Source organism: Nipponia nippon, unplaced genomic scaffold, assembly GCF_047370975.1.
Source record: "Nipponia nippon isolate SJK-2023a ecotype South Korea unplaced genomic scaffold, ASM4737097v1 scaffold_2, whole genome shotgun sequence".
Taxonomy (NCBI): Eukaryota; Metazoa; Chordata; class Aves; order Pelecaniformes; family Threskiornithidae; genus Nipponia; species Nipponia nippon.
Genome location: NW_028262336.1, coordinates 52,450,434 through 52,464,372, shown reverse-complemented (window position 1 = coordinate 52,464,372; position 13,939 = coordinate 52,450,434). Strand labels below are relative to the sequence as shown.

General features: G+C 37.8%; 1 protein-coding gene across 2 annotated transcripts in view; it reads right to left on the bottom strand.

The window, feature by feature from the left end:
- ANOS1 (anosmin 1) overlaps positions 1-13,939 on the bottom strand; it is a 149,384-nt gene that overhangs the window by 39,946 nt on the left and 95,499 nt on the right. For both annotated transcript variants that reach the window (XR_015705068.1, XM_087758953.1), the window contains exon 6: positions 7,812-7,941. Coding sequence is in view for 1 of the 2 variants with exons in the window: in XM_087758953.1 (XP_087615079.1) it covers positions 7,812-7,941 (130 nt within the window). In the remaining variant the exon portion in view is untranslated. The remainder of the gene's footprint in view (positions 1-7,811; positions 7,942-13,939) is intronic.

Below are 13,939 nucleotides of genomic sequence, written 5' to 3'. Positions count from 1 at the left end.
AATAAAATAAGTAGATATAAAATGAACTTTAGGTATAATAAATATAAACAGAATCATGATTCATAAATACATAATACTTCATCTTCACTGATTTAAAATGTTAGGGGTTTTTTATGTTATATGGCAATGTATTATGGCAATAAAACATTTATAACCTGAAGTGCAACATGATCATATTACTGTAGGTGAATTATTCAGGTTATCTCCCAGAAGTACTATGCATCATGTATTATGTATACATAACATATTGGATAGAACTGAAATGTTTCAGAGAATATCTTCACAAATGGTCAGGTATAAGCAAAAACAATTCTAACCATAAAACATGTTTGTCTTCATTCTGCATCTATAAAAGACTCTGAGAGTCATTAAAAAAAATCTAAAAGTCAAATGAAATAGCTCTTCTGGACAAAGTGTATTACGTCATTAAAAATATTTTAAAGTTCTATTCACCAATTTTTCACAGGTCTAAAAGCAAATTACCAAATTTACATTCTTCCTTTTCAAATGTTTCTGTCCCCATAAGAATGCAAGGTAGTGTGTAATTTTCCTTGTATAAAGTTAGTGCTTGACCAGAATGGAGCTTTTATATGTCTCAGAATCACAGGAATTTGTTTTTCTTTTATGGTTAACTTCAAACATCCCTCTTTTTCCCAGTAACATAAGCAGAAAAAGAAAACAGTAAGGGAGAACTATGTGCATACTGGAGATCTATGTGCATACTGAAACCAATATATCATTTCTTCTTACTTCTATAGCACCAGCATTTCACCCTGTGCTTTTTATAATTGCACAGTTTATTGAAAACATTTCTTTATCAGTAGCATTTCTTCTGTGTTCACTAGAAACAGTCCAGCCAGCAGACAAAATGCTGATGCATATTTAAAAGAAAACCTAGTAGTGTTTCTCCTTTGCTATGGGAGAATGTAAATATTGTATTAAAAATCATTGGGTAACTAGAGTTAAGGAAAGAAAGAACGTCCTCTTAAAGGGAATATACATGTGAAATAATGCAGCAATAGCAGAAACATTTTCCTGAGTGCCCCCTTTCTTCAAAGTCTCTCTTTTGCAAGCCTCGCAAATGTCATCCACAAAAATGCCTTTGAACAGGAGGAAGAGTAGTGGTGATAGCAGCAGAAGACAGAAAGGAAGGAGATCTGCAGTTGACAGACATGAAAAGGCGAGACATTTGAAAGTGCCACATTTTCTAGAAGAGCTTTTTTAAAACTAGTAGACTCAGCTGGAGAAAATAATAAACTAGAAGGATGTAAGATGTCAAAGATTAACAAAACTTATTACAGTTTTGCATTTAATCATCTGAAAAAAACCCTGTCTGATTGCAGAGACAGAACAGTAAAATATTTCTTGGATTTGGGGTGTATTACCTGAAATATGAAGCCACTTAGTGAGCATTTTATGCCAGCTGAGGATCCATTCCATATTAAGTATTTCAATACAACTATGTAATTTATTAATCTATTTCTGTATATTTCTGTGACACTCATCACTATTGCAACTGACAGAGCTATCATTTTGTAAGCCAAAAAACCAATATCAATCTTTTCTGTCATTTGAAAGGATTGAGTTTTACCAGCAAAACAAACAGGTGAGAAGGAATAGCAGCAAGGCAAGATATTGTGATTATTAACAGGAAAAAACCCCAAATGACCCAAACCCCACCCTCAAAAACAAACAAACAAAAAAACAACAAAAAACCCCTCCAGACCTCCCCAAAGCCCCCTCTCAAAAAAACCCAAAACCCAAAAAAAAACCCAAAACCCAAAAAACTGTTAAGTATAAGAGCATGTTCCTCCATAACGTATGCCTGCCAGTTACCAGGTAACAGATTAACTGTTTTTTTCTGGTTTTTTTAAGCCTTCAGTACTGCATTATTGAATGGAAAAGTCATGCTTCTACAAGGTGCTCTGTTATGGTTATATCTATGCAGACATTAAAAGCAGTGTACAACTCATGCTGAAATACTTCAAGGTCTAATAACTGGTAGTGGATTATAAAGCTTATATACATAAGGTGTTTGTTAACCTGACAATGAAGCTAAACTGGCATTCTGCTGACTATAAAGCTAACAGCCGTTCTACTGTTTGTCTTCATATATCTGTGATCCCTTTGACTGACTGCTCACATGTATAATTCAGATACATGAACATTAATTTACTGGAATGGAAACTACTGCCAGTTTTTCAAATGTAAAGTTCTGAAATTTTATATACACGAATGTATCAGAGTGTTAAATCAAATTCTTTGGTTTGCAGAAAGAGTGATGCTAGTTGCAGCTTTTTCTTTGCAGTTTATACTACAACTCAAATAAAATAAAAGTCATCATATATATACTAGAATTTGGCACAGACAGCTGTCCTCAAATCCGAAAAAAATCTGGTCTCAGCAGCCTGACAAGTAAATCACTTCTCGCTGCTAGAAATGATAGCTTCATTAGGTCAAGGCTGAAGCTGCTGTTCCAGCACATGGAGTAAGTACTGCATTTGTCTGGATTGTATCTGGCTTGAGTATACCCAAAGGACTTAAATTCTTGTCTTGCTGGCTACTTAGCCATCACAAGCAAAACTCTTTCTCCAGTCCCCAAAAGGGAGGATTCCTTGCTGCAAATAAAAGAAAAAAAGAAAACCCTCATATCATCACCATTTCAAAATGCACGTCTTCCCACACTCATATTTGTAAACATAGTGATAGACAATTTATATTTTACAAAATTCTTTCAATCAATAGGATCTGGAAGCACTCTGCAGTCTTAACAAAACAGCATGGGCAAGCTATACACAAGAGTCACATCATACACTGCTGCAATGCATCCACTTTGGCTTTAAATGTGGCAACTGTAATGAAAACAGTAAACGATTTGGAATATATGTCAGAGAAGAAAATAATGATATTGGAACCCGAATTCTCATTCTAAGCTGCAAAAGTGATAGCAAGTTTGACTCTAATTTAAACCCTTTTTTATAGAGCTTTTTTTTCTGACTTAAAATGGATCTCCCATTGCTATCTTTTAAACATTAGACCCTTCAACTCTAAAAATCTGATGAAGCTGATCTACAGAGAAGTTTCCAACCATTAAACAATTCCAAGGCATAAGCAGGAGGACTGGCTTTGCCCAATGGAAATGGCACACATAAACCAGCTGTGCAACAGCATGAAAAAATCATTGGTCCCAAAGGAGCAACAGAAAGAATTTTATTGCTGGGAGTGGGTGTCTGTTCTGGTTTTACTAACACTCAGTAATGTATGCATGAAATCACATCCAGCATGGTACTTATGTGCTGTGAAAACAATGTTGTCTGCTTCCTTTTGCTTGACAATTTATCCTGTGTATGCTAGCAACTGCCTTCATGTTGAAGATAAAAACCTTTAGCAGACATAGATGGATCAAATGGTTTGGGCTCATTGTGTTCATCTTATAGCCTCTTTTTGTCTCGGAAAATGGCACAGTACCTAACTACAGACCAGCAAGACAGTATATTATATGGAAACGCCTCACACTGATCCCTCTAGTTACCTGTAGTATCTGTTACTAAGAGTTCATTCTCATCATAAATCATAAAAAGCTAGAAAAAAATAGCTTAAAAACTCTTACCCAAATGCAACAAATTAAAAGTTGTATTACTAGTGCTGAGCAGCTTCTGACCAGTTGGGTTAGGCTATTCAGTGCCTGCTTAATGGGAGAAAAGCACACGTAGCTTTTCATCCAAGGAGACTCATTTATAGGTTGTAGCAACAGTCCTCTCCTGCTTCCAGAGAAAATGAAGCAGTTTGGAGAGAGACAGTCAAAATATGAAGAGATATTTGTACCTTTGGGGATCAAAAATGTTCTGCCAGGCATTTTTTAGCTTTATTTATTGCTGTTATTGCAAATTGTTGCCACTCATTTGAAGATGAAAAGGAAAGCACAATTCAAAACCCCTGAAAAGTGAAGTGAAAACCACTGTCAAATTAGCAGCAAGTTTTGATCAAATTTAACTGACAGTATCAATCCGAAAATCCATGTGCAGAGTTCTACTTCTAGGAAAGAACCCACTCTCCTAGGTGCAGTATTCACTTCATCTTCTAGCCATTCTGCTCCAAACAGATAGGTAGAGTCTAACCTGTGTTTCTTGTAATTTTGGAATCGCATTTTGGCAAAATGAAGCACCACTTCCTTCCCTGTAAAGGGCCATACCAGACAAGCACATGCACATCCTTCATTTCCTTTTTAAAACAGAAATAAACAGCATAAAAAAATTCTCTCTGCTTACGCACTGAATATTTCATAAATTATCTCAGCTATGTCACTTTGATTATTTATCATTTACAGACTAATGCCATAAATGAACACATGAGGCAGTGTAAAACAGCTAATAAACCTTCACCTCAAACGTTTACAGTGTAAGAGCATCAAAAGCTGCAGTAGATAAAACCTCAAAACACAACTAGATGAAGAATGGCAAGCTGCAATGCTTAATGAAATACCCTTGTTTTCTTGTTTTTGTCTTTTTCATGACTGAGAAATTAAACAAATATGGATAATAAGAAGCTTTATTTAGTGATAGAAAAGTTAATGGAAATTACATACCTCAGAAGACTTAACATTATTTTGAATAAAACAAAACCTTACTTTGTTGTGCCTACTTAGAGATCATATTTTTTGCATTTGCAAAAAAACACGAAATAGTATAAAACAGTATTGTGGTAACCAGACAAAAAGTCTCTCTCCAAGTAATTACAGCACTAAAGTTTTTGAATGTTCTTTTTAACAGCTTAAAATACTTAGTGACAGAGACTTTGCGGTGCCATACTCCTCCCTAGATTCAGATTATATATCATGTTTGTCCTCCTTCAAAGAAAAAACAAATCCAAATAATTTGCTATTTGTTATAACTTATAAGCAATTGGTAAAAGTTCAGCATCTTGTGTGAGAAACTGTCTTAGGAATTGCTGTCATGTTTCCTGATCAAAGGGTTTCTTTTTAAAGAGACTTCTGTTAAGTCTGATGAAGATAATAATCTTCTCTTGGTCTTGGCACAACACGGTGAATTGAAACAGTACGAGAACTAATGTGAATTTCTGTCCACACTTCACACAAACGTAGCACAGACAGTGAGCAACCTTCCAAAGCTGATGTGCCAAAATCTGCTTTCCTTTTCCAAACTGGAGGTTAAATGTGCCTGTAGGAGCTCAGCAGGGGCCAGATGCTGGCACTCAAAAAACTAGGCACATTTGAGCAGCATTTTCCTGCCTCTCTTCCAGGCAGGGGCTGCCACTTCCCACTGAGCTCTAAAGTAGTAATTAAATGTCTATATGACACTATAACTGTTACTGCTATGAGTGCCTATTTGGGGACATACATGCTAAGAGATACCGACTGAAGGAACTCAGTATCATTCCTGACAGTCACCACCTAGCAGCATCTTCACCTGTGTCACTTCTACACATTTCATCTGGTGAACATGGTATCTTTATAATAACCACTGACAATACCAAAGCCTCTAAAATAGTCAAATTACGTGCCAGAGTAGGATGGTTTCTGCTACAAAGCTGATAGATAGCTAGCTAACTCCTTGCTGTTTGTCTGGCAATTCATGATTCTCTGCCAAGGGCTGGAGTTTAGATTTGAAATTTGTTATTTTGAGGGTTATAGAAGCCTTTTGAACAACGTTGGCTACATACTTTCTGCCATTATCAAGATCCCATTATTTTGGTTTATTAGGTGAGAAAATACAGAGGTACTACTGGCTCCTGCTGTCCTTGTCACAAAGTCCTAAAAGTTTCCCCCATGTCCACCAGGCAGCAGTGAGCAGCACTCAAGGAGAGCATGTGCTTCAGGGGTAGCTGCAGAGACCACAGAAAAAGAGGACTCTGGTATCTAACACGTAATCATTTCAAAACCACAAGCTCCTGAAACATAAATCACTGCCAGCTGGGAGGCTATTCTGAAGAAATATCCCTATGTGCTTATCCTGCTTTTATGCTGTTCTCTAAAAGCACACTTTTGGCTAGGATCAGATACTGGGCTAAAGAGACCTTCAGTATGACTTACCACGGATGTTCTTATACTCATTACCAATGCAGGTATTTTGGACAATATACACCTGCGCTAGCACACTCAGTAGGAGATTAATTTTTTTGAAAGTAATACAAATCCTGCCTGAAAATGTCACACTCAAGCCAAAACCTCAGTGATATCATGATATACCTTTATGTAATTGCAATTGTAGTGGTTCCAAGCAGAATAGTTGGAAAATCTTTACAAACTCAGCAAAACAACTGACAATGATCTGAGTTTAAAAGAAAGTTGATGCCAGATTCAGCAACACAGTACTGTATCTGCTGAAGTGCTGCTCATGAAGATAAGCAAAGAGAAAGCTACTGCTGTTGCTGAGTCCTTGCAGTAAGCTCAACACAGCTTGAAGGAACTGTATTTTTGATGTGACTGAAATTATATGCTACTTAAGCATAATAAATTCTTAAATTAATACTTCTTTTATACTTGGAAAGGTTTGTGATCACAGAAGTAATGGCATAGCTATGCCAGCCAACCTTCCTACCACAAATGTGGTTATAGCACCAAAAAAATATTGAGTCTAACATATTCTTATTCAGTAAGTAATTAAACCATCCACACCAGCAAAAGCACTTGCATGCCTTTACAACTGCATCTACAATAAGATTTTTTCTAGGACTGACTATGGCCAAAGAGCAAGCTAAAAGCTAGCACAGGAACCCATAGATGGCAACTGCCTGTATTGCAAGATAATTCTATCTGCAGAAAGAGGAGGCAATGCATTCCTCAAAGTATGCGTTATACCAATGTAAAGATTCTGTCACTACTAAAACAAAGACAAGTCTTTCTATTGGAAACTACCTCTATTAGTAGAGTGAGGAGCGATAGATCTCATTCTTTGGCACTAAAGTCAACCAGCACAATCTGGCTTTGCCCACATGATCAACTGCCTTTGATAGAGGGTGACCACATCGAGACCATCTGTCTGTTGGGAATAGTGTCTGGCCTGTGCTAACTCCTATACTATGCCTGAGAGTCATCTGGGAAAATTCTGCTTCGCGGGGGTCAAAGGCACGCCAGGGACAATGCCAGCAACTTCACAGTATGAGAGATCTCTTTCCATCTTCCCCATCCCCCAAGTACTATTTACTGGTACAGAAATAATTTTCAAAGTTATTTTATTACCCAAACCCTTGCAACAGCGGACATGGCAACAAAAATTCCTACAATACTTTGTGGATTGTCCAGCATGCCTTTCTAATGAACAGAAACAAGCTACTTAGCATTTATATCTTTTTCATACTTAAGCTCTTACAATTAGTGCTAGCAAGGGGAAAGTTATATTAAGAGAGCCCACAGTTCCATCAAAACAATGCTGCTGCAATTATTTAGATAGAGGCAACAAAATATTTCAATACTCTGCTAAACATACTGCAGTAATGTATTTCTCCTAACTAAAAAGAAAAATAAGAGAAACCTCTTGGAATAACTCACTGAAACCCCAGTTCCTTCATGTTTCATGGTCAGGGTCATGTTGTTTGATACCAACTGTGCGGAAAATGTTTAAAAGGAGGTTTATTTGTTGAGACCCCTTACTGATAAAAGAATAATGACATCTTTAACCTTTAATTCCTTTGCCGACTTCAAACAAATCTCACGCCATTTCTAAAGCTGGTGGCAAAACTACCTAAAAACCCACCTGTTAAAAACCTTCTGCCACAAAAGTAGGCAGATCAGGTTGCATTCCATGTGTGAGTGAGTGGAAGGTGAGCACCAGACATAGCGAACGAAAACTAACCTTTGGAGGATCGGAAGTGCTTGCTGGGTGCTGTGAAGCCTCTCGTCCCGTGCACATTCACAGCTGCCACACGGAACTGGTACCACCTGCTCGCTCGGATGTCTGGCAGCCGAACCCGCTCATCCGTAGTCTGGTGGGGAAAATGTCACACTTACAGTTGTTGTTCTGACATGGCTAATTGTGCTATCATGTCCCATGCAACACCAGTTAGTCAGACTGAAGGGTAGGGGACACACTTCTTTAATACGCACCAGTGACAGCAGGCTGTGTGCAACCACCTCACCTGACTCCAAGCATCATTCTGCACTGCAAAGCATTTACAGCTGTGAACAAAATCATATAACTACCTAATTTTACAGTGCATTGCAGGTCTCTTCTGGAAAAAAGTAGCCTGCAGAAAACTGGTGAAGCGTTAAATTCACAAAATTAGTTTTCCAGTTATCACAGCCTTCATCAGCGTAATAGGGCCTAGCTGTTCAGGTGTTGATGTTTCAGGGATCTCATTGCCCCAGGTCACAGGACTCATTTCCCCAGTTCTCAGTTCTCAGAGAATTAGGGGTCCAAAATGGCTTCATGAAATCCAGTGCTGTGAGAAGCTGCCTTTTCTTGTTCACAGGAAACACAAAACTCTCAGGTAATGAATGTAAGCCTTCTTCAGATCTTTGGCACTTACGTCAAAAAGACACTCACAGTCTTAACTCATCCCTGCAGACCTTTCTCAGGTCATAGGAGATGACCTTTTCTCCAACAACACCCACTGAGACTGCTAGTGTCATGAGTTCAATTTCCACCTTCTGTGGGGAGTGCCTTAACTGGTGAAATATGGAATAAGCAGAGATGCTCTCTGAACCCTTTCAGTAAGAGGTGCTTTACGTGCTCTTATTCTGAGCCCTGCTTTCCTCTATCTTTTTTGTTTCCCTTTAAACAGTTAAAGAGCTGTCTTCTGCACTGTTCTTTATTTTTCCTAAGGTACAAACACCAGAACTGAACACAGATTCCTGTTAACCCCTGAATCACTGCCAAGTAGAGAAGACGTAGCATTTTTGTAGAACTCATCAGAAACTCATCCACTTGTTGAGGGTTTTACTTTTGCAATTACCTCGCAATTATCCAGTTTTCAATTTATTTTAGGATGTCATGTTTATTGCATTTTAATATAATTATTTAATCAAAATAACACATGAACCTGAACCAAAGGTCCTATATATGTCTAAATATACTATACAATCATTACTGATTGTCATTATTGACCAAACATGCAAGCTCATTAAAAATGTAGTGACATCAATTTGTTTTCGCAAGCTGTTTTCTGTAACTTCAAAAATCCACCTTCCTTGTATAGGATTCAATGCTACTTGCAGTCATGCCAAGCACTTCCCAAAAAAGGCACAGCATCATTTCTCCTTTTTGCTCTTTCCAATCTCTGTAAGAAAGTAGCAGCTGCTGACCTACCCCAGATAGCCAGAACTTGAGGAAGTTGCTTCAGCTCTCCAGCAATGGTATTTTTAGAGCCCTGACCAATAAAATTTGTAGGTATTATTCTACACTTAATCTCTTCATTTGGTGACAAGCAAAAGTTAGGGAAGCGGCTATCTTTTTTGTGTGTGCATGTAAAGGAAAGAGAGCCTTTCTAAATTGCACTACAGACTGCTCTCAGACTGGTAAGTGTCGCAGACTTGGAGCCCCTCACATATTGCTGCTACTCAGAGTCCTTCTCCATTCAGACCACTGTATTTTTCTTTTTAGCTTAAGCAGGGGTAACATTCCTGATGCTTTCATTGTCTGCCTCATCTTCTTTCCATTTTATAGCTTTTATGTTACCTGTAAAGTGAATTGTCTCCTCCTATGAAGGGGCTCCCCTAGGGAAGAAAGAGCCTACCTGAACCAACTTTTACTATTATTTTCATTTTATGGAGCACTCAAATGTGCTAGTATTTTCCAGCATGCAGGCCTATATACTCAAGAACTTACAGATAAGACACAACAGTGAACTAGAGTAAAATAAGCTATCACTATGTTAATAGAAAAAAAACCCCAAGGGTATATTCAGGCAACTGCTGCAACTGAGATCAGGGTCAGAATCAATATCTAATTGTAATTAACTAGTTACAACACTGTGGGTTTTTAAAAACATATTTGCTGAATTCAGTTACAAGGCAAGCATAATCTGAAGAGACTTGACCCCAAATTTCTCAGCTAAGGAATCTTATTTGTCATTTGCATCAGCTCAGTTATTCTGCTCAAACTGATTAAAAGAAAGGATTTCAGTTGTGTCAGTCTTCTGTGGCAGCCATGAAATACTGTAAAATCAAATAATCTGTCAATCCATACCACCAAAATTATTTTAATTTATGAACATGCCTTGGGCCTATTACATTCATCATTCATTTTGTTGGCAAAGATCCTGTTAAACTCAATGGCATGCAGGAGGTGTAACTCCTGCATTAGCGTATAAACTGCCTGGGCACCTCTAAGCAACCTTTACATAGATTTAATAAATTTCAAGAAATAACTAAACACTACTGAGATGTCTTATACTACCTTAATGGTAAACTGATTTTTTTTTGTTTAATTGCTTCAGTTAGTTCTCACCACTTCAGTTTGTTTGGAGATGAGATCATAATATTCAGAGTCCTTTCAATATCTGTCTTATATTAATGTAAGCCCACTAAATGGTATGCTGAGTGGTATTACAGTAATCGGTGGACAGTTTCACTATGTTCCTTCCCTTTCTTTCACACTGTCTATCCTGGATTCCTTTCTGTAGTGCAAAGGTTTAATGGAAATAGGAGAGGGCAACCTTACCCTGCAGAGTTCACAGCTCTACACCTTCTTTTGAAACAATGTACAGTGATAAAAGAATTTGCAGTTCAGAGAGTGAAGGGATACCATCCAAGGTATCAGAAGAGCTGAGTTTATGTTTCCTCTGATACAGAAGAAACCTGACAGTGCTGCATCGACTACTTCATCAAGGGACAGCAGTCCTCTCCTATTTCAAGTGATTGCAATCCCACACAAGGTGGGCACTCTCTAAGAATGCTTACCAAAGCAAGCCCTCTCCTGGGAGGTGGAGATATAAACCTTTACTGTACAAGACAGGTGGTTAGCTCCCGCAGGGATTTCTCGCTGTCAAGAGCTGAGAAATTTTTTGTGATCCTCAGAACCAGAACTTTAGGTGTCTCAGAAACTTTAAGTTTTAAAAAAGACCAGTTGTCCACAGAGTTTAGACAATTCCAAGGTGAAGCACTAAGGTTTGTCACAGTCAAGCTAGCCGTAAATATAGCTCCTTATTTGTTTTAATAAAGGAAAAAATTAATAAGTAAACTTCATTTTGTCTGCCCATATGTATACATATATATATATGTGTGTGTATATATATATATAAACACACACATACTTGACACCCATTTACAAAACACAGACTTGTGGTCTGTCTGAAAATAACTGACCTGGCATATTTGAATTAACTTCATTAATTACCTTAATATGATTAACTCTAAGTTTCCAATGTAAACAGTAATACTATTATTTTTACAAAGCATTAGCACCAAACAGAATTATAAGTTTGTTCACAAGATATACAGTATTCTCATGGGATAGTGCAGCAGGTCCTGCTCAGCTGGTTAAACCTTAAAAAACAGTAGTGTAAGAAAGTTGGCATAACCACTTAGGACACTGTACGTCATAGCTACCTAGGCTAATTAGTATCTTAGTTCCCGTAGTTTTTATATTAACCAATGGAAATTAGTCAAATGGTTAGTTATGGCAAGTAATATAAAAAATATGCAGTAAAAAACTAAAGTTAACAAAATCCCTTCTTCCTGAAGTGAAAAATAACTAAAATTGTTTTCAATGTATTTACTTTCTTTATATACTTGGAGAGTTAAGTAAATAACATATTAACAGATTGAGTCTTCCTCCTTAAAAAGAAAACATCAAAAAGACCTGATGACACAATACAATACAAAGGAAACAAACTTTTTCAAAATTATTTTTTCAACACCAAGTAAAAATTTATGTGAGACATGAGGAATTACTTGTAAATTATCTCATGTAAAGGCAATAGAAAACAGCAAGTTTTTTTGAAAAGTAAACACCTTAAAATAAAGCTATTGAAAACTATAACCCTATTTCTTCTTGGACAGATAATAAAAATAGAATATTGGATGAGGAACTCTGATAAAATATTATGAAATTTCTTATAAGAAGATGCAAACAATAACTTTGCATAGTTACATTATGTATGGGCATAGGCATAGAGAAATTCAGATCCTTACCCACAGCCTTTTTGATCTTCGACTGCTTTTTACATGCTCTCTAGCTTAAGCTGCAGAGTAATGAAAGAGCCAGCATCCTCTCCCCTGGACTGAGATGCCCCAGGAGTTCTCAGCTAAATGGCTGAGCTCTTCACACCCTTTGCTTATAATTAAGGTCTCATAGCCCAATGTTTTGGAATCATACAAGAAAAAATCTCAGTTATATGGTCAAGAAAAGCCCAGAGACTGCGCACACAATCACTTTAGTCAAACTGGATATCCATCCTTCTTGCTGATATTGCAAAATAAATTCTATTGCATGCAGTCACACTTAACAAATTTGACTGCCTGGTGGGATGTCTGAAGCTACAAACACCATGGAGGTACGTGACTCTGTAGAGACAGAAATTCTGACTACTAGCACCCCTCAAGGGTGCCCAGCCTGTATGTCCCATAAGGTATACACAGTTCACAAAGCCAGTCAGGCATCCTGAAACTTGTTCTGAACTGACGTCCCCAGTGGGGTCCATCACACAATCAAACATGCATTTCTTGTGATGCAGAAGGGACAGCAAAGTTCTCAGAAAGATGTCAGTTGAAAGAGGCTTCTCCTGCCACAGAGATTAACTCAGCCCCTTCTGCCCACATGTAACAGATCCTCAGGAAAGGCAGCTGTCAGGTTTCTTATCACTCTTGCACAGGAACACATTTCTGAAACACTCTCTGCTGTACATCCACTGCAAGAATGCACAGGTTCGTATATGCTTCACTATCGTGGAGCATGTATAGTGCATGCTTCCAGAAATATGCATGAGGTCTGTTTCTGGCATGAGAAAAAGCACAGCAGTGTGCTATCTTTGCAGTCCGGATCCACCAGCCAGAAGAGTTGGGCTTCTACAGTCTAGCACATATACATGACACAGTAACAGTGAGGAGTAATTCAAATCTGTCTCACTTTTGCTACATGGTATTTTCCTAGTAGCAAAGGCAGGAGGTTGTTTCCTGAATATGGAGAATGCAGATTGAAGACCTGCACCACAGCTGACAGATAATAAATAAGTCACTGCAACTCTATCAGGTTTGGGCGTGTGCACATTCCCTTGGGCTTGCACAAGCAGGGTTTCATGCCAGGCTCTGCTGCAGGTGACTTTTTCTGAGCAAGACTCTAACATAGTGACAGCCCCGTGTAGCACTGCACTGAAGCTAAGAGCTTCACTTCTGAGTGTTCAGTTTCACAAGCTTGACATTATTTTAAAGATAGCTTTTTCCTACGCAATCTGAATTGAGAATGAACACAGATTGTGACAAAATTTAAACTCCTTACTTTATTTCATGGATGGTTCTATTTATTCTCTCTTTTCTTTTTTTCCTACCTATAATGACATTTTGCAGGTCTTTTCAAAATCAGCATTTTACTTTTCTTGTCAGCAGGGATGAGGTTGAAGCAGTTAAGATAAACGACTGGAACTCTGCCATCCAGGTGGACTGTCAGCATGTTAAAAAACAGATTGAAACTGGGAAGGAACTAAGTGAAAATTTATGCCCTGTTGGCTGCTTTTCATTAAGAAACATTTGCTCATGAATCTTACATTTTCAGTCTGGATTGCACTGAGTGATAAGAGCATGACATCACAGTCTTTTCTGAATTGGGAGGGTAACATCTGAAAAAGACAACTTTACAAAGAAGGAAGGTTTTAGTCTTTTTTTCACTCTTTGTTTTATTTTAAAAAATTAAATAGCCTTTTCACCAATTGTATTTCAGATCTTTTTTAGAAGACCCAAACCATGCCTTGGAGACTGTGCACTGAGTCCCATTGACCTCAGAAGGACTATGTCTCTTACGAGCTTTCTTCAATGGATTTTGGTATCTAA